Consider the following 20,119-nt stretch of genomic DNA (forward strand, 5'->3'; position numbering starts at 1 on the left):
GTTTGGCTACCATCCATTTCCCCTTTTGTTGGTACCAGTCCTAGGATTTTCCTTTGGAAGACACTCCTTCACTTGAGGTTACTGTAGAGGTCACAAAGGCTGCTTGATAGCTCTAGGATTGTATCCTCCTTGCTAGTGGTCAATCAGAAATGGTGTGTGACCCAAGGGTAGCCAAATCAGAGGCAGCCCTGGGATATTTGCTGAAGGTATTGGGAAACAGGCCTCTGTCTGCTAGGCTTGCTAAGCTGATAGAAGGGGGAAAAAACCTGGCATTACTAATTATCTTCTTTGCTACTTAGGGAGGGACTGCTTGAGAATGAATTCAACATGGGGCGGGGTGGGGGGTGGGAGAGAGAGAGATCTGTAGACAGATCTTTAAGTCCCTAGATGCAGCCATGCCTGAAGCCAGTATGCCTCTGAACTTTCAATTTCTGTGAGTTAATAAACTCCTGTTGCTTTTAAGTGAGTTAGAATTGGGTTCTCTGTCAGTTATGATTGAAAATGTTTTATGATTTAAACTTCTCATGAACCCCTTTCATATACTCTGATTCTTCATGCATATAGCCTATCTCCCTTATTAAACTGTGTCTTGAAAGCAGAAACTATATATACAGCAACACTACATGCTCACCATCTCCTGGCATCAGGCCACATATGGGCCTAGAAAGTATCTGGGGTCAGAAGCTTTTGGGTACTTCAGTATATACATGTGGTCACTAGGATCTAGCAACAAGGGGGCTTATTCAAAGCTGCAGTGTGCAGTTTTCTGGGGGTTGGCTCCTCTGTCCCAATAGCTTTATGTGTCCATCATCTCCTCTTATCTCAGTTAAATACATTCAGTAACTATATTATTGACAATGGTCAGGCATTATTGACTATGGGAAGAGATACCACAGTAACTAAACAAAGCCCCTGTCTTGGTGGGAGGAATAAACACCACCACTAGAGTAAGTTACTCCCCTGAGTCTTAGTATCCCATGGAGACAGACCCCTTGTAGGGGTAGTTAAGGGGGTTTAATGTGATAACCCATCCACAGCAGTTAATAACTTCCTTGCACATAATAAAAGTCCAGTAAATGGTAGTTAGACTTGTAAACATTATTAAAAAGTTACAACACTTAAGTATATAATTATAAATGTTGGCAGCCCTGCAAAGGAAACAAGCAGCAGTCTGAGGGGAGTAGAGGTGGGGTGTGGCATATAGGGTACCTCTGAGCAGGAGGCATAGAAGGAACAAGTGCTGAGAGGGGCCAGACCACCACAGGCAGAGGGAACAGTGTGGGAGGGCCTGCGGGCGGAGAGAGGTTTGTAGCTCAAGTGTGGTAGCTAGGAGTGAGGAGGGGTGATGTTGGAGATTCAGCTAGGGGCCCAGTGGGGCAGGCCTCGGTGGACACAGAGGCCCAGAAATCAGGGACCAGCAGGGAGAGGGACACCCACTTGCTGATGTACTCCCCGGTGAGGATGACACTGCAGGTCTGGCACTTGAAGCAGCTGACGTGCCATTGCTTGTCCAGCGCCAGGAGTGACTGGCCGTGCTTGATCTCCTCCTTGCACCCTGCACAGTCTGCAAAGACAAGAGGACACTGCTGAGCAAAACGCCCTGGGATTTTTGGCCCTCCTGCCATCAACTCATGCCCCCAGCAAGGGACTCCCCCCTCACCAACACGTTTTCCCACCTTGGTATTGGCAGCTTCCCAGAGACCCTACCAGGGAAGAGAAAAGGCCCCTGGAGACCTGGCCTGTCCATAGGGGACTTGGTGGAGGGGAGAAAAAGATCTTCCTGCTTATCATCGTGTCTGCGGCTCATCCACAGCGGTCCTGCGCTGCTTCTTCCCTCCTCTGGTTGGTAACTGAGGTTGTGCATCACTCCATGAGCTTGGCACCTACAGTATCCCTATTTTCTTGGAACTTGCAGCATGTGGCATGGCAAGCCCCACCCAGACCTGGGGATTTCAGCAAGATCTCTGAGCCCCGTGAAGTTTGAGAGGCACCCCTTCTGGGGATAGTCTGCTTTCTTTTTCTCTCTCCTGCCTGTACACTCAGTGGCAAGGGCCACATCTGTGTTTTGAGGGTGAGTCCTTTCCTTCGTCTGGCATGGTGCTCAGAGCATGGTAGGAACTCCAAGCCTGTCTGCTGAAGGAGTACAAACAGGTGGCCCTTACAGTGCTCAGCAAAGGACAGAAGTCACCACACTACCCCTCCCTTCCCCAATGTGCTTATAGAGCAAACATTTGCCTCCCAAGAAGCAAAGATTAGAGTCTGATCAATCTTCTGTCCCAAACCAGAACTGTCCCCTCACTCCCTGTCACTATCACTCTGGAATGTGTGTTGGGGCCAGCAGAATGTGGGGCAGGCCCAGCGGTCTGCTCATTGCTCAATGAATGTCTGAGGAGGGGAGGGGCAGGAAATGGAGCCAGCGGCCAAGGTACTTGGGAGATGCTGGGAATTCAGGCCTAGCTGACCGGATGGCCCGCTTTAGAGGAGAACAGGGTCACGGGGCAAAGTTTACCAGAGGGCAAACCGCCCTGTTGGCGCCACACGACAAATGCGCACTTTGTAGCAGTGAGGAAAAAGGGGTCACATGTAGAGTTGGGGGAGCCTGGCTGGACAGTCCTCAATCCTGCTGGGAGCCTGTCCTGGGAGAGAAAAGGAAGTGACCCTGTGTCCAGCTGGCTGTGAGGAGGGGCTAGTCCCAATGAAGTGTTGGTGTCTGAGTGACGTGCTCAACCTCAATGTACACACTGCAGGCCTCTGGTCAAGCTTTCTAGGCCACAGAGACCGAACGTTTTTGTCTCTGTGAGACTCCCCAGTAGGGTTTAATAATTCTACAGGGGCTTTAAGTTCACAGAGCACTTAGTCAAATATCCGAGCCAGTGCAGGAACTTGCCACATGATTGACAAGTGCCACCTCTCATCCCCTGCTTAATCACGTCAGGGGTGAGCCATTCAGCCCTTCTTGAGGAAGACCACTCTGTTTGGACAGGTATGACTGCCATGGATTCCGTCTTTATGTGGAGCTGATGCCACCCTCCAGTGATTCCCCCACTCTTATGCAAATGAGAATAATCATCTTTTCCTCACATGACATTTCCTTCAAATAAAGACAAGTAAGGCTCCTTGGTACTCTTTCTTGTGCTTCACTTTCTGTGGTCATCACTGGTCCAGTTCACTTGTGGAGGCCAGAGGCTACTGGCCAACGAAACAGTCCTCTACTTTGTCAATAAAACTTATTTAATGGCTGCTTTGTTCCATGGCCACCTTCCAGTGATGAGTCCCATCTGCTGCATTAAAGTGAAAATCTGACATGAATTTAGCATCTTGAGCTAAAATTTAGGAGCCCGTCCAGTGCAGTGTTTAACACTTCAATGAGAGGTTGAATGAGTGAGAAGCTGGCCTAGGTGAGAACCATCTAGTCGTTTGACCTCTGAGCCCTGGTTCCCTCATCTGAATTCCTTCCTTTTGATCAGCAGGTATAAGTAACATTATGTATCCATAAATGGTTATTGTATTATTTCACAGTCTCCTGATTTTAACCCACATCCCAAGTGATGCTTGATCTCTGATCTGAGGCTACAGGCAATGATCCTCTGCAGTGAAGCTCTGCTTAGTTCTGGGATGCCTTCTCTGTGTTTCTTTTCACGATTCATTGCTGGTCCTCCATTGTACTGGTTTCATATTTATCTGGATGATTTTCTCCTCCTTCTTCCTCCTTTCCTTCTTGACTACTAGTGGAGCTTCAGACACTCCATCTGGGAGCCCATGGATCTGGTGCCATAAGCAGTTGTGAGAACCGCACCCTATCCTGAGTTGGTTTCTGCAGAGCCAGCTGTCCACTCCTCACAAGTTCCTCTCCATTCCAAAATTACAATCATTAGCTGGCAGAAAGTCTGATGCCTCCACCTGTTCCTTCCAAGTCCCTCAGTTTATTACTGCAGCTTCTAAAGACTTTTGGCCACCATTTTTAGTTTAGTTTACTATGTCATTCATTCCACTTAGATCAGCAAAAATAAGTGGGTTTTATGAGTCATAGCAAGCTACCCACTTTGTTCTAGGTAACTAATCCAGGAAGATATAACCCTTCCAATTAGCAAGTCATGTTTCTGGTATAGGGTATTAGCAGAATACCTCCAGAATCAGGCTGCTTAGTCTCTTGTCTTATTATCTGTGTCACTTTGGAGAAACCATTTAGGCCCTTTGAATCTGTAGTGATTAAATAAAATTTTTGTGTAGCATATTTAGTACAGTTGCCCGACAATGGTGATAATCAATGCTGATGGTGCTACTGGCATTGATAGTGATGGGGGAGTTGGTAGTGATAAGCAGTGATGGTGATGTGATGCTAGTGATGGTGATAATGATGTGATGGTGGTGGTGGCAGTAATGAAGGTGACACTGATGCTAATGTTAGTTATGGTGATGATGGTAGTGATGGTGGTGATGGTGATACTGGTAGTAGTGGTGGTGTTAAGTGATGGTGGTGGTGATGGTGGTGGTGTTAAGTGATGGTGGTGGTGTTAAATGATGGCAGTGGTGATGGTAGTGATGGTGGTGATGGTGGTGGTGATGGTAGTGATCGTAGTGGTGATGGTATTAAGTGATGGTGGTGGTGATGGTAGTGGTGGTGATGGTGTGGTATTAAGTGATGGTGGTGGTGATGGTAGTGGTGGTGATGGTAGTGATGGTGGTGATGGTGGTGGTGATGGTAGTGATTGTAGTGGTGGTGGTACTAAGTGATGGTGGTGGTGATGGTAGTGATGGTGGTGATGGTGATGGTGTTAAGTGATGGTGGTGGTAATGGTAGTAGTGGTGTTAAGTGATGGTGTTAGTGATGGTGGAGTAGTGGTGATGGTGTTTGTATTAAGTGATGGTAGTAGTGATGGTGGTAATGATGGTGGTGATGGTGGTAATGGTGGTGATGGTGGTGATGCTGATGCTGTAACTGCTGCTGATTCTTCTCTGTGAGATCTGGGGAGATGTTTCTTTTTCCTCTGGTAAGTAACATGATTCTTTCTTCTTGACAGTTCCTGAGTATTCTTCTTAATCTTTTTTGAGCAAACACTGCTCCTGTTTTTCAAGAATATCTCTATTTACCCTCCAAAGATAAAAACTCCACACTGCTGTAGCTTAAGGGAAAAAAAACAACAACAGAAAACAGGTTCTTTTTCCTTTTCCATGATATGTTCTTCTTGGCAATCTCTCAGACCTGGCTGATCTCTTGGCTCTCCTCTCTTCTTTGGAAACTCAGGAGGACTTCCAGCATGCCCTCTAGTCAGCCCCACTGGCATTTGCAGCATGAACAGGAGAAAATCCTCCTACGAAATATATGTGGACCCATGGATTGATGTGTGTGTGTGATGAATAATGACAGAAGCTACAATCCTAAAAGCTCCTCCTGAAAACTGTCCACAAACCCGCTTTCCCTCACATTTCTTTACCTCCTACTCTGCAAAATTATGGTAGAGACATTTAGAAGTCTCTCTTTGAGAAGAGTTCACATGTGAGACTCCACATTTGGCTGAGGAAATCTCCCTCTGGCCAGATCCCTGCACACAGAAACATTAGCACAACCTGAGAGAAATAACAGGAATTTTAATCTCAGTGCTCCTTTGGTGTGCTCACTTTATATTTTACATGCTACAGTATATGTTGTATGTTACCTCAATTCTTACATACTAATATATTCGCTTTCTACAACAATCCTGAGAGGATGATAAGAAATTCCATCCCTCTTTCAGAGCTGGGTAAACTGAGTCTCAGGAAGTCGACGTGACTGATTTTGCATCATGCAGAAGGGTGGCAGGCTCCTGACTCAAGCTTGCCCTGCTCTCTACTGCTTTTGCATGTTGGTTCCACTGGCCTCTAGGGTTCTCAGTGGCATCAGTCACAGGCCACAGACCTGCAATCCTGGCCTCTGACTGTTTCTGGATGATGTTTCCAAGGAGTTATGAAGTATAACAGCATGTACACTCAGCCACCTTGAGATGGAAACTTAGAACAGCAAACTGTTCTTGGGCATTGCCAAGGACACTGAAGGAAGGCTGCTGCACATTCTGGGAACACGTTCCAGTTGACTGAAGGGAAGGGAAAGCAAGAGAGGGAGCCTTCCTCTACCCTCCTCTTGGTTGACCACGGCTGGGCAGACTCTAATGGAGCCCCTGGGAACTGAACCCTGCTGACTTGAGGTGTTCTCTGCTCACCCTCCTAGATGGGATGCAGCCCCCATATGCTGACTCTGCTGGGCCATGTCTGGCAGCCCCTGTACCCACACCATGATACAGCCCAAGAGGCTAATGGGTTTTCATTGATTCTCTCCATGAGGCCAACCAGTGTCATATAACATGAAAGCACATTGGAGCCTAATGTGGCTGATGGAGACCCAGGGGGCTGATCTATGTGTGTGCAGGCGCATGAAGTCAGCAGTCTGACAAGGGCATCTGGGAACAATAATTTAGACATCTTGTTGCTAGGCACACTTGAGTAGGATGGACTTCCACCAGGAAGACGAATGCTCCAAGATACACTCTCGATCCTCACTATCCCCCGAATCTGTGGTTTGGTGATAAAACATAACATGGCACATCAGCTGCCCCTCATCCCTACATAATGGTTCCCAATTTTAGGACTAGCAAATGACTCACACCGGAAGCTACTAAGAGGGTTGACTCTTATAGTCCATCCCTAGAGGTCCAAGGTGAGCCCAGAAATTTGCATTTTCACAGGTTTCACAGTGAAGCTGATGCAGGGGTCCATAGAACATTCTGTCCAAAGCACTAGCCCAATCTCTTGTTTGCTCCCAGGTGCTTCCCTACTTCCTCTGTGAGACATGTCTGAAAATATTTTCTTTGTGGAGTTTGTAGTAATTGAGGACCACTGGTGACAAGACTTGATCAACTCTGTCGCGGTGTCATTGGGACATAAGAGCAGGTACCTATCTTGTCCCAGAAGAGAGCCACCCAAGTAAAGTGCACTGGCCATCAGAGTTTCCAGTTGGACAGCCCGCTTTCCTGCAGTATGTTCGTAGAGCTGTGTGTCTGTCTGGGCTCTCTGCCAACTGGGTCACACTTAGGAATTTCCAGGGTGGGAACCTCCCCTGCTTTCCTTTAGGCCTGTGGGAGTGGTGGACAGTGACTGAACCAAGGAACCTATGGAGGTGCACCCCTGAAGAGGAGGTGCCCGGTGGAGAGGACTCACGGCTTGGTCCGCGAATCTTGATGGGCTTACTGCTGGTCATAGACTGGGAGCAGGTCTGGCACACACATTCTTTACCACTGAAGGTCACCTTGTCTCCAATGGGGAACGGCTTCCTGCAAGGGGGACAAGGAAGAAAGTCAATGCTTCCTCTCCTGAGATTCTGCGACTATTGGTGACCTGATAACACACATGCTCACAGCAATGCATGAACACATGCAGCTTGCCTTTCTAGAGCACCAGGCAAATTCAAATGCTGTTCACAGTGACAGGCTGACTGAACCACTCAGTGAGGGTCCTGGAGGTCAGAACTGGAGGCCCCCAAGAGCCATTCATATGATTTGACACTGGACAAATCATGATGCTTATCTGGGCTTACATGTCTCAATTTTAAGAGGAAGAGGCTACTAACTCCTCACGGAGTGGTTCTTCTTCCTGGAAGGATATTTTTCCATCACCACTTGACCTCCCCCATATGAAAACAAAATAATTCAATTTCTGAACTTACTGAAATTTCTTCCTTTCACTATCCAGACATTTCTCAAAATCCTCTACCCCAATGGAGAGTTTATAAGTCCCCAAATAACTCTTTCCCCTCCTACTCTGTATTTGCTCAGTTTGCTCAGCCCAGACTCAAGCTCATATAGATCCTGCCTCCCCAACTAAATTATCAACCATATACAGGATTCCCACACTGTCAGTTGCCTTGCTTGGCTCTTCTTGCTTCTCCTGTAGTTTGGGACACCTGTCCCAGGATCTGTAAGCATAAACCCTGGCAAAGGCTTCCAGAAGTTCCCCTGTCCTTGTATTTGCAGTGTGGGACAATGCAGGGGATGCTGGGCAGGAGGCTGGGGAGCCATGCTCTCACTGTGGCCCAGCCACTAACTCATGGTAGAAAGCTACAGTGTTAAACCTCGCCTTGTGCCATATGGACCCTCTATGCTGACCTCTGATGGGTCTGGAATCCTAGAACCCAGGGCTCAGGTCCTAAGAGATAGATGAATGAATGAATTTAATTATCTGATTATATTTTCTTACATAGTCTCCCATTAATCTCAATCAGAAACTCCAATTGGTTAGTTCCTCTAGCTGGTAACTAACCAGTGGCTATTTTTTTTTTTTTGAGAATAATAATCTATAAATTATTTTCCCAACTGAAAATGCAGATATACTTCAATCATGCTTTACTTATTACTTAATCAGAGATGTCCATTAAATTTTAATGTATTTGTGGGCAGGATTGAGGTTTTTCTTTATTTTTTTTCCATCTCCTTAATGTGATGCTTGGCATACAGTAGGCTCTTAATGTACATTTGCTAGATTAACAAGTGATTGAGATGCTGGGGTGCAGAAGGGGGCAGGGAGGTGCTCTCCATCTTTGGAGAGGTCTTGAGAGAGGCTAGATGGTTATCATGACAATGAGAAGAATAATAACAGACACACTATGCACCAGTTACTGAGCTAAGGTCTTTGCATTCAGCATCTCACTGATATTCACAAAACCCCAATGACGTTGCTGTGGTTTTGAGCCCTTATTACTGATATAGAAACTGAATTGTACAGAGGTGGGGTCCCTTACTAGGGTCACCCTGCCAGCAGGAGATGGTACTGTGGTGGTGGAGGAAGGCTAAAAACAGACATCTTTGTACCACCTATGGATTAAGTCACAGGAGCCTGAGCCAGATTTGTGTTTCCAAACTGTATTCCAAGGGACCAGGGTACTTAGTGGTTTTTTGTGGGGTGTAGGAGGGGCTTTTGATAGTAATGGGAGACTGAGCATGGGGCTTGGATCCTCACTATGCCTCCATTATAGGATGAACTAGTGTTTTACATCAGACTGCACGTGAAGGGAGGGATTCAGCTGTTAAAAGGTTTGAATACCACTGGCCCTTCAGATCCTTTCGTCCTTGCAGTTCTTGAGGTCAGGTGTCTAGCATAAGCCCAGTAAGCCCCAGAACTGCTTGGGAATGGCCATGTCTTCCCCTTCCCTGGGGCTCACTCTGAGGGCCCAGGCCCAGCTGGCCACCTGCTGACCTGCACAAGCTGCACACGAAGCACTTGGGGTGGTAGGTGCGGCCCAGGGCGGAGATGACCTCTCCTGTGATGAAGTCCCGGCAGCTGTCACAGCGGGTGCCATAGAGTTGCTGGTAGTCCTGGGTGCAGATATACTCCTGGTTCTTGAAGAAGAAGCCCGACTGGGCCAGGCCACAGCCACACACTTGGGGAAACAAGGAGGAAAACAAGGGCAGGTTGAGTCCAGGGAGGGTCTGCAAGCGTGAGATCCTCACTGGGGGAAAGGCTGGTATCTGATTTTGTCATGAGTGACCAGAGAATGGTAGCAAAACGGGCTTCGTGGGGCTTTGGGGCCAGTGTTGTCTTACAGACCACCTGCATCAGAGTCATGGGGGAGCTTCTTCACAGGCGGATGCCTGGCCCTGGTCAGGCTCCCTGAGGCTGGGGCCTGGCATCTGCATTCTGCACAGTGCCTAGCCAATGCTAATGCAATACCACAGATGTGGTACAATCCTTTCAATACACTCAAGTTTAAGGCCCTGTGACTCATGCAGTGCTGGTAGTATCATGAATTATATAAAAGAATCACTCAGTTAAAATTCTCTCGGCTATTTCCTAGGTGCATGATGCTGCCAGGTGAACAGCAGAGTGGAGACCACATGCTCCACATCCCAAATGGCAGACAACTTCTGATGGCAATGGGATGGTTGGTTCAGTCTCTAATCTATCCTCACCACAGCTACAGAGGATTGATTGGTCTATTCCCAGCATAAATGAGAAAACACTCCCTGAACTGCAAAGAGCTAAAAATGTATGCAGAGACAAGATCACACAGAAAGATGCCATAAACCCAGAGTGATGGGCCCTGGGGTAGGTTCAGGCAGTAAATTCTGAGGGTAGGGCTGGTATAGGGACTGGGGTAGGGATGGTGTTTGTAGGGAGTAGAGGGAAGTCATACAGAAAAAGGGTTTTTAGACATGTTTGAGGAAGGGCTCAATTCAATTTAAGAAGTTCAGGCTTGTACTGAGAAGCCACAGCAGTTTTATCCCTAGTTTTAAGTGTGTGTGTGTGGGGAATCTCAAACATAAACAAAAGTGGAGAGGTATAATGTTACCCATCATCTTGTTGCCAAAATGATCAATTGCACTGGTGACTTTTGAATAGAGCCATAATATGAATTTGTAAGACATTTTATAAGTTCTCTTGGAATGTTCTTGTAGACATTATGAAGAAATAAGTAGAAGTTAGATAATAGAAGAGGTAGATTTATTTATAAGTGTCTGAACAACTGAGTTATGTGGGAACGAGCTCCAATAAAGGACTTTGACATATGGGAAATAAGATTTTCTCATAAGGAGTTAAGTTATGAAATCAAAACATCATGGGCAGAATGTCAAGAGGTGAGGTTTCTTCCATAGAAACAAATGGCTCCCAAGGCCAACAGAAGAACAGCAACTCACGGAGTGCATTTGTGCAGCTAACGTGGGGATGGATCCCTCAGGAAGGGGCTGGTCAGCAGCTAAAGGAAGGCAAATGAATCCTCTTTGAGTCCTGTGGGCAGCTCCCATGTTCTTAGCCCCCCATCACCAGGAGACTGCTTGGCAACTTGGCTTTTCACATAGATCACTTTTGGGAGGGGACGAGCTGGCTGGGCCAACACAAACTAGTCCAAGGGAAGAGTTACAGCTCTCTCACACATTAGTGAACGGTTACTCTGGTCTTTCACATGGGTTTTCTGAGGATTTGGTTACTGAAAGTCGACATTTTCAGGAGGGATCAATGGTGGGGGAAATCAGTGAGATAGTTTCCCAACCCGAAGGTCTGAGGAACCAGCCTGGAATCAGACAAAATCACCCCAGCAAATAACACGTCATCACTGACTGGGAAAGTTGTTCTGCAGAAGAAGCCAGAATAAAAACAGGAAAGATTTCCCAAGTGAATGCCAGAAATATTTCGCAAGTGTTTGTTCACCTCTGTAGGCTAGAGGAAGGCTTAAAGGGACAGGGTGGGGGAGAGAGAGGTGGCTCCAGAAATCACAGCAGGACAGTTGGAGATGGAGCAGTCTGGGAATCAGACCCCTGGACTCCAGGCTCATCACTGCCACTAAGTCTCCGGAAGGCAGTGGATGTGGTCCTTCCTTCCCTGGGGCCTCCGTTCATTTCTGTGCAAAATGAAGAGGCTGAGCTTTTCCTTCACAGCTGACCTCCTGTGAGTCCATGAGAAGGACTTCCTCAGGGTGTACCGTGTGTCTGAACATTTTAAATTCACTGTGGAGTCTTGCTTGTGGCCCCCAAGCCACCCCTGTGAAGAGGCAGGGCCATAGTGGGGACAGTGGTGACAGGAGGTGGGGGAGGGCTCATCTTGCACCAGGCATCATGAGAATTCATCATATCAAACAATGCCTAGTCCCCAGAGCAGGCAAAGCCAGAGTACAGGCTGTTCTGGGTGTGCAGGTGGCGGATCAATTGCTTCGTGGAATTAGTTGGGTCCTGGCCTACGACCTCATTGGAAATAGTTCCTGTTTTTTCCCTTCTTTTCTCCCCTTTGTTTTCCCAGCTAACTCCACCCTCAGAGCTACCTCTCTCAGTTCAGAGAACCAGGAGGCCCCAAGAAAACTTGGAACGACCGATTCCTCCATTTCCCCCCCACAAGGAGCTGAAGGAGGAAGCTTTTGGTAAAAAGGATGTAACGGTTGATAAGAGTCTCATGGGTTCCTGGAAATACAGTGGAGAAGACAGGGATAAAAGGTATGTAGCAAGCAGTATGAGCATGACAGATGTGTTTGAGGCCGAGCAGAGTCGGATGTTCAAATAACAGGAAGGTCCTGAAGAAGGTTAGCAATATAGATTTAACAGAACTAGTGTATCCAGACCAGTCATTATTCTGTGAATCAAAAAAAAAGTCCATTAATTAAATAAAACAAAAGAAAATCCTATGGTTAGACAATAAGAAAGATTGTGCAAAGTTAAAACAGCATGGTATTGGCACCAAAACTGGCAGGAAGATCAATGGAATGGAATAGAAGACAGAAAATGCCCCATAAACACAGTTATCTGATATTAGACAAAGGTGCCAAAAATATACATTGGAGAAAAGATAGTCTTTTTAACAAATGGTGCTGGGAAAACTGGAAATTCATATGTAGTAGAATGAAATTTAATCCCTATCTCTCACTCTGTACATAAATCAACTCAAAGTGGACCAAAGACCTAGGAATTAGAACAGAAACCCTACAACTGCTAGAAGAAAATGTAGTCCCAACACTCCAACAAGTCAACTCAGGAATCAACTTTCTTAACAAGACTACTAAAGCACAAGAAGTAAAATAAAAAAAAATCAATAAATGGGATGGTATCAAATTAAAAAGCTTCTGCACAGCAAAGGAAACAAGAGTATGAACAGAGAGCCTCCAGAATGGGAGAAAATCTTTGCCACCTGCTCCTCAGGGCATTAATATACAGGATATGCAAAGAACTCAAAAAACTTAACATAAAAAATAAATAAACAACCCAATTGATAAATGTGCAAAGGAACTAAACAAACACTTCTCAAAAGAAGAAATATGAATGGTCAACAAATATATGAAAAAAAATGTTCAACACCTCTAGCAATTAAAGAAATGCAAATTAAAACTACATTGAGATTTCATCTCACTAGAGTCAGAATGGCAATTATCTAAAATACAATGTGGGGAAAAGGGTACGCTCATATATTGTTGGTGGGACTGAAAATTAGTGCAACCACCCTGGAAAGCACTATGGAGATTCCTCAAAAAACTAGGACTGAAATCAACATATGACCTAGCTATCCCACTCCTAGGTGTATATCCAAATATTTAAAATCTACATACTACAGTGTCATAGCCATATCAATGTTTGTAGTAGCACAATTACCAATAGCCAAGCTATGGAGCCAACCTAGGTGCCCTTCAACAGATGAATGAATAAATAAAATGTGGTATGTATACACACAATGGAGCATTACTCAGCCATAAAGTGGAATGAATTTATGGCCCACATCATAAACGGATGGAACTGGAGACTATCATACTAAGTGAAATAAGGAAGACCCCAAAAGTCAAAGGTGGAATATGTTCTCTGATATGCAGAAGCTAATCCAAAATAATGGGGGGTTGGTGGGTAAAAAAAAAAAATAGAAGATCAGTGGAGCAGAACAGGGGAAGGAAAAGTAGGGAGGAGGGGTGGGATAGGGAAAGTCAGTGGAATGACCCGACCTTGCTTTTCTATGTACATGTATGAATACACCACAGTGAATCTCATCATCGTGTATATCCACAAGACACTAATTAAAAAAAAATAACTATAAGTGTATAGCAGAAAGATCAGTAGAGTGGAGGGAAGGGAACATGGGGAAGGAGAAGGGGAGGGGAAGGGGAAGTACTGGGGACTGAATTAGAACAAATTATATTCCAGGCTTTTACAATTATGTCAAAATGAATCCTATTGTTTCATATAACTAAAAATAACCAATTGAAAAAAAAGAGAACTGGGAAAATCCAGAATGAATGCTCACTGTAAATAGGAAGATTGCTACTCAGCCCTAGCCACACGTGAGAGGAAAACGCGGGGTTTCAGGGCTTACTGGACCTTTGTCCCTAGTCCTGTTCTGCAACTCAGGTGCATGTGACTTGAGAAATCGATCTCACTTTCTGGAGCTCATTTGTAGAATGAGGGCAGTAGGTAGTAACTGAGGACACGTTCAGATCTGAAAGTCTAGCATTCTGTCATATAGTTCTGCTGATTTTCAACTTTTCAGATGAGATTAGATTTTATGAAAATTTCAAAATCAGAAGCGCCTCCAAGGTGATCTAATTAATTTATTTGATACATTTTAATTTTAAAATAGACATAGATAAAATATATAAAATATATTTGTACAGTTTAAAGAGTAATAAACACACACCTATGTGTCCCCTACCAAGTTTATTAAATAGGATGTTACTGGAGCCACAGAAGCCCGTTTCCCTCTCCCTAGACCTCCTTCCCACATCGTCCCTAATCGTGTGTTTCATCCCTTTGCTTTTCCTTATAGGTTTATCCCTTGTGTAGTACCCACTCACACTATATTGTTTAGTGTGCTCTGTGCTTGAGCTTTATATTGATGGAATATTTCTGCACTTATTCTTCGGTGCTTGCTTCCTTTGCTCAGTATGGTATTTGAGACTCACCGATGTCAATGCACACAGCCGCAGTTCATTCATTTTCACTAGGCTGGTGCTTTCCACAGACTGAATAGATCCCAATTGATCTATTCCGCTGTGGAAGGACATGTGAGCTGGGTGCATTTTTTTAAATTTTGCTTTTATAAAAATGCTGCTGTGAATCTTCTTGTATTTGTGAGGTGATGACTATTTTCTATTTTGTCCCCCACTTATATTCTTACCAATAGATCCCCCTGATCCATTTCTTCGCATACTTGGGAACATCTGACTAGTCAAGACATGTGAAATTCACAATAAGGGCTGGGGATGTGGCTCAAGCGGTAGCGCGCTCGCCTGGCATGCGTGCGGCCCGGGTTCGGTCCTCGGCACCACATACAAACAAAGACGTTGTGTCCTCCGAAAACTAAAAAGTAAATATTAAAAATAATTCTCTCTCTCTCTTTTAAAAAAAAAAAAGGAAATTCACAATAAGAAGATAATAAATAAATAATGTGAATTTCACAATAAAGTATGTGTGAAATTATATCTTATTATGTTTTTAAATTCCACATCTCTTAATATTAATGAATTTGAGAATCTTTTGTATGCTTACAGGTCATTTGTATTTTTCCCTATTGCAAAATGCTTGTTGATAACTTTGCCCACTTCCTTTGAGACTTGTAGAAATTCATTACATACCTTAAAAATGAATTTTCCCCCATTGTTATTACAAATATTTTCTGCAATTTGAGGTTTGTCTTTTTAGTCCTTTTTTTTTTTTTTTGATGAACTGAAGTTCTCAGTTTTTGTGTTGTTGAATTTATCACTTTTCCTTTATGATATGCACTTTCTTTATCATGTTTAAGAAATTCTTTCTACTCCCCAGTCCCCAAAAGATATCTTCTACAATGTTTTCTAAAAACTTTATTGTGTTTCTTTTCATATCTCAACTATTAATTCATCGGAATTGACGTTAGTGAATAGTATACAGTAGGGATTCAATTTCCCCTCATATGGATAGTTAATCATGTCAGTTTCATTTATCAAGCAGTTTAATTGTTCCCCACTGATCTGCAAAAAGCATGTGTCTACACGTGTGAAGGTTTATTTTGGTTCTCTACTCAGTTCCATTGGTCTATGTATCTGTCTTTTGTCTGAGACACACTGCTGCAATAATTTAGACAATCATAATAAGTGTATGATATCTGGTAGGACAGGCTTCCTGCCTGAGTTGCTTGCTCTTTAGAGGCAGATGATCCCTGGTCAAATGGTATTTGCCAAAAATACAATTTTAATTTATTTTTAAATTTCTATGGAAAACCTTAAGGAATGTATTAAAGTTGCCTTGACCCTACAGTTCACTAGGGTAGAAATGTTATATTGATATTTCTTTCTTTCTTTTAGGTCTTCTTTAATATCTTTCTTATGATGTTTTATAAATTTTAAAATTTTATAATTTCCATCATAAAAAATCAATAAGATTTATACTTAAATTTTAAAAATTCTTAATGTAAATGGTTTCTTAGTTATTAATCCTGTATAGAAGTGAAATTTTCTTTTCTATATTTATTCTGTATCCAGTACACTTAATAAGCTCTTTATTGATTTTCTTTTTGGCATTAGTATTTAGTACATCTCTAAAATATTAGGACTCTTCCCAAAAACTAACTACAATAACCTAAAAGCATTAAAAATAATATCTTTTTTTTCTTTTGCATAGAGACCTAACCAAGGTCCACATATTACATGGCTGATATGCCTCTTAGGCATCTTTTAATTGCCATGCTCTTTTACCTCTTATTTCCTCTTTGCAATGTATTTATTGCAGAAACTGGGTCATATCTCCTCTAGAACTTTCTCACAGTTTGGATTTTGCTGATTGTGTCCCAGTGGTGTGGATGAACTTGTTCCCCTTTCTCTTGTGTTTCCTATAAATTGGTAGTTATGTCTAGAAATCTGAACTAAGATTCAGGTCTGTTTTTAGCAACACTAATATTTGCTGTTGTGTATTTCTATAACTTAGGGGTAGTGGTGATTCATAGGAATGGCTGCTATTGATTACTACCTTGATATATCATTTTCTTACAGGTTTGCAAAATTAAGGTATTCTAATTATTCAATTTTTCTTTTACTTGGTAGAATGTTTTCTTAGAAAATTTCCTTCATCAACCCTTTGCTTACATTTAAGTACATTTTGTACAAGGTACAACAATTGTTTGATTTTTCTTGACCTATAGGACTTGTTTCAGAATAATTACTAAAAAATTTTTAATTTGTTTTAATTAGTTGTACATACAGTAGATTGCATTTATGCATTTTGATATATCATACATAGATAGGATATAATTTTCTCATTTTTCTGAGTGTACATTTTGTGGAATCACATTGGTCATAGAGTTACATATACACATAAAGCAAAATGTCTATTTTGTTCTACAGTCCTTCCTATCCCCCCATCCTCTCTCCTTTCCTCCCTTCATTTCCCTCCACCTAATCTAAGGTAGCGCTATTCTTCCCTAGTTCCCCCGACCTTATTGTGAATTAGTATCTGCATATTAGAGAAATCATCCGGCCTTTGGTTTTTCAGGGTTGGCTTATTTTGTTTAGCATGATATTCTCCAACTCCATCCATTTACTGGCAAATGCCATAATTTCATTCTTATTTAAAGCTGAGTAATATTCCATTGAATGTATATATACCACATTTTCTATATCCATTCATTTATTGAAGGACATCTAGGTTGGTTCCATAGTTTAGGTATTGTGAATTGACCTCCTATAAACATTGACACGGCTGATCACTTAGTATGTTGACTTTTAAGTTTTTTGGGTATGAACTCAGGAGTGGGATAGCAAGGTCAAATTGTGGTTCCATTCCCAGATTTCCAAGGAATCTCCATACTGCTTTCCATATTAGCTGCACCAACTTGCAGTCCCACTAACAATGTATGAGTGTAAGTTTTCCCCCACATCCTCTCCAACATTTATTATTGTTTGTCTTCATAATAGCTGCCATTCTGACTGGAAAGAGATGGTATCTTAGAGTAGTTTTGATTTGCATTTCTCTGATTGCTAGAGATGATGAGCATTTTTTTCATATATTTGTTGATTGATTGTATGTCCTCTTCTGAGAAGTGTCTGTTCAGGTCCTTGGGCCCATTTGTTGACTGGGTCATTTGTTTTTTCGGTGCTTAGCTTTTTGAGTTCTTTATATACCCTAGAGATTAGTGCTCTATCTGATGTGTGAGGGGTAAAGATTTGCTCCTAGGATGTAGGCTCTCTGTTTACCTCACAGATTATTTCTTTCAGAATAATTATTTCACTAGCATTATCTAAAGGTTACCAATGGGTTTTTCCTCATTATTATAAAGTAATTTTCCTAAGTCATTTGTAGATTATTATGTTTTCTACACAATTACATCATCTAAAATTTATCACAAGTTTGTTTTTTCCTTTCAGACAATGTAAGTTTTATTTCTATATCTTATGGCATTGCTAGGACCTTCAGACCAATGTTGAACCAAAATGTGACAGTGAGCATTGTCCTGATAATAAAAGAATATTTTTAACATTTTACCATTAAATATGTTTGATTTATTTATTACTTTTTATTATTATTTGTTGTTCAAAACATTACAAAGCTCTTGACATCATATTTCATACATTCGATTCAAGTGGATTATAAACTCCCATTTATTTATTACTTTATTTAGCATCATTCATCAGCTATGACAGCTTTTCCTGGTACTGGGGATTGAATCCTATGGGGTTTTTACCATGAAATACATTCCATTTAATTTTTTTTTTTTTTTTGTACAGGGAACTGAACCCATGGGCGCTTTGCTGCTGAGATACTACATTCCCAGCCTTTTTAAACTTTTGGGACAGTGTCTTCCTAAGTTGCTGAGGCTGGGTTCACACTTGTCTCAGTCTTAGCCTTCCAAACTGCTGGGATTACAAGCATATGCCAGCTATGACAGACTTATTTGATTCCTCCTGCTTTTAGAAACTCACATAAATAGGTACTGATTTTTAAATTTACCTGATACTTTCCTACCTCTATTAAGATATTCAGATGATTTTACCTCTTGATATCTTTATAAATGTCTTAGACAATTTTCTAATATAGTAGCCAATTTTGCATTTCTGAAATAAACCATGCTTTATCAATTATTTTATATTTTTCACAATTTTCTGGACTTGAATTTTTAACATTTTGTTTGGGTTTTAAAACTCATGTTTGTGAATTATATTATCTATAATTACCTTTTGTTGCTTGTTATTATGCTGGCTCAAAAAAATGAGTTGGGGAGTAGTTTCTTTCCATCCTCTGAAAGAGTTTCTGAAAGATTTAAATGATCTGATTTTGAATGTTTAAGAACTTGATTGAAATGATGTTTTTTTTTTTTTTTTTTTTTTTTTTTTTTTTTTTTTTTTGGTGAAGAGGTTTTCTTTGTTTGTTTGTTTTGGTACTGGGATTGAACCTAGAGGTGCTAAACCACTAAGCTACATCCTTAGTCCTTTCTATTTTTTATTTTGTAATTTTGGGACAGAATTTGCTAAGTTGCTTAGGAACTTGCTAAGTCGCTGAGGCTGGTCTTGGATTTGCAGTCCTCCTGCCTTGGCCTCCCAAATCTATGGGATTTCAGGCATGTGCTATCATGCCCAGCATAGAAGAGTTTTAACTCCTAATTCAGTAGTTCAATATCTTGGATGGTTTTAGGACTACTTAGGTTTTAAAATTTCCTTTTGGGTAAGTTTTGGTAAGTTATGCCCTATGAATAATTGATTGTTATCTAAGTTTTATAATTTATTATTCTAAAATTATTCATAATATTTCCTATTATGACTTTAATTTTAATAGCAACTACAGTTAGGTCCCTATTTTCTTTTTAAGATTGCTCAATTGTACATTTTCTTGTTACTTGAATAGTTTTGCCAGAATTTTGTCTATTTTAATTGTTTCTTTAAAGAACCAACTTTTGGCATTCTTAATCTTGTTCATTGTGTCTTTTCTCTGATTAATGTTTATTATTTCCTTCCATCTATTTTCCTTGGATTCAGTCTGCTTTTCAACCCTTTAGAGTTCAATATTAAGTTCATTGATTTTTAAACTTCTATTCTATTGTGATTTTTTTTTGTACCAGGATTGAACCTAGGGGTGCTTAACCTCTGAGCAGTATCCCCAGCCCTTTTTTATTTTTATTTTTATTTTGAGACAGGGTCTCACTAAGTTGCTGAGGCTGGCTTTGAACTTGTGATTCTCCTGCCTCAGGCTCCTGAGCTACTGGGATTACTGATGTGCACCAATATGACCAGCTTTATTGTGATTTTTTTGAGGCTATATATTTTTCTTGGAGTACCACTTTAAACTACATTTCATAATGCAAAGTTTCCCTCTTTCTCCCCTTTCCCTCCTTCCCTCCCTCCCTCCCTCCCTTCCTTCCTTCCTTCCTTCCTTCCTTCCTTCCTTCCTTCCTTCCTTCCTCCCTTCCCTTCTCTCCTTCTTTCAGAGCTGGGGATTGAATCTTGGGCCTTGAACATGTGAGACAAATATTCCACCTCTGAGTTACAGGCTCAGGCCCTCATGATGCAAGTTTCTGATTCATAGTATTTTCATTATCTCTCTCTTCCAAGTTTCCAATTTTAATTAAGCTTTTGCTAACTATTCCATCTTACATCTTAGCTCTTTTGTCATGGGGTCATTTTCCTTCTGCTTAGAGGACATATTTTGAAATTTTATTTAGTGAAGATATA

General features: G+C 42.0%; 1 protein-coding gene across 1 annotated transcript in view; it reads right to left on the reverse strand.

The window, feature by feature from the left end:
- Ablim3 (actin binding LIM protein family member 3) overlaps positions 1-20,119 on the reverse strand; it is a 109,839-nt gene that overhangs the window by 47,038 nt on the left and 42,682 nt on the right. The window contains exons 3-5 of the mRNA XM_076856742.2: positions 9,223-9,406; positions 7,192-7,304; positions 1,438-1,564 (exon numbers count right to left, since the gene is read on the reverse strand). Coding sequence (XP_076712857.1) covers positions 1,438-1,564; positions 7,192-7,304; positions 9,223-9,406 — 424 coding nt within the window. The remainder of the gene's footprint in view (positions 1-1,437; positions 1,565-7,191; positions 7,305-9,222; positions 9,407-20,119) is intronic.

The sequence above is a fragment of the Callospermophilus lateralis genome, chromosome 5 (assembly GCF_048772815.1).
Source record: "Callospermophilus lateralis isolate mCalLat2 chromosome 5, mCalLat2.hap1, whole genome shotgun sequence".
Lineage (NCBI taxonomy): Eukaryota > Metazoa > Chordata > Mammalia > Rodentia > Sciuridae > Callospermophilus > Callospermophilus lateralis.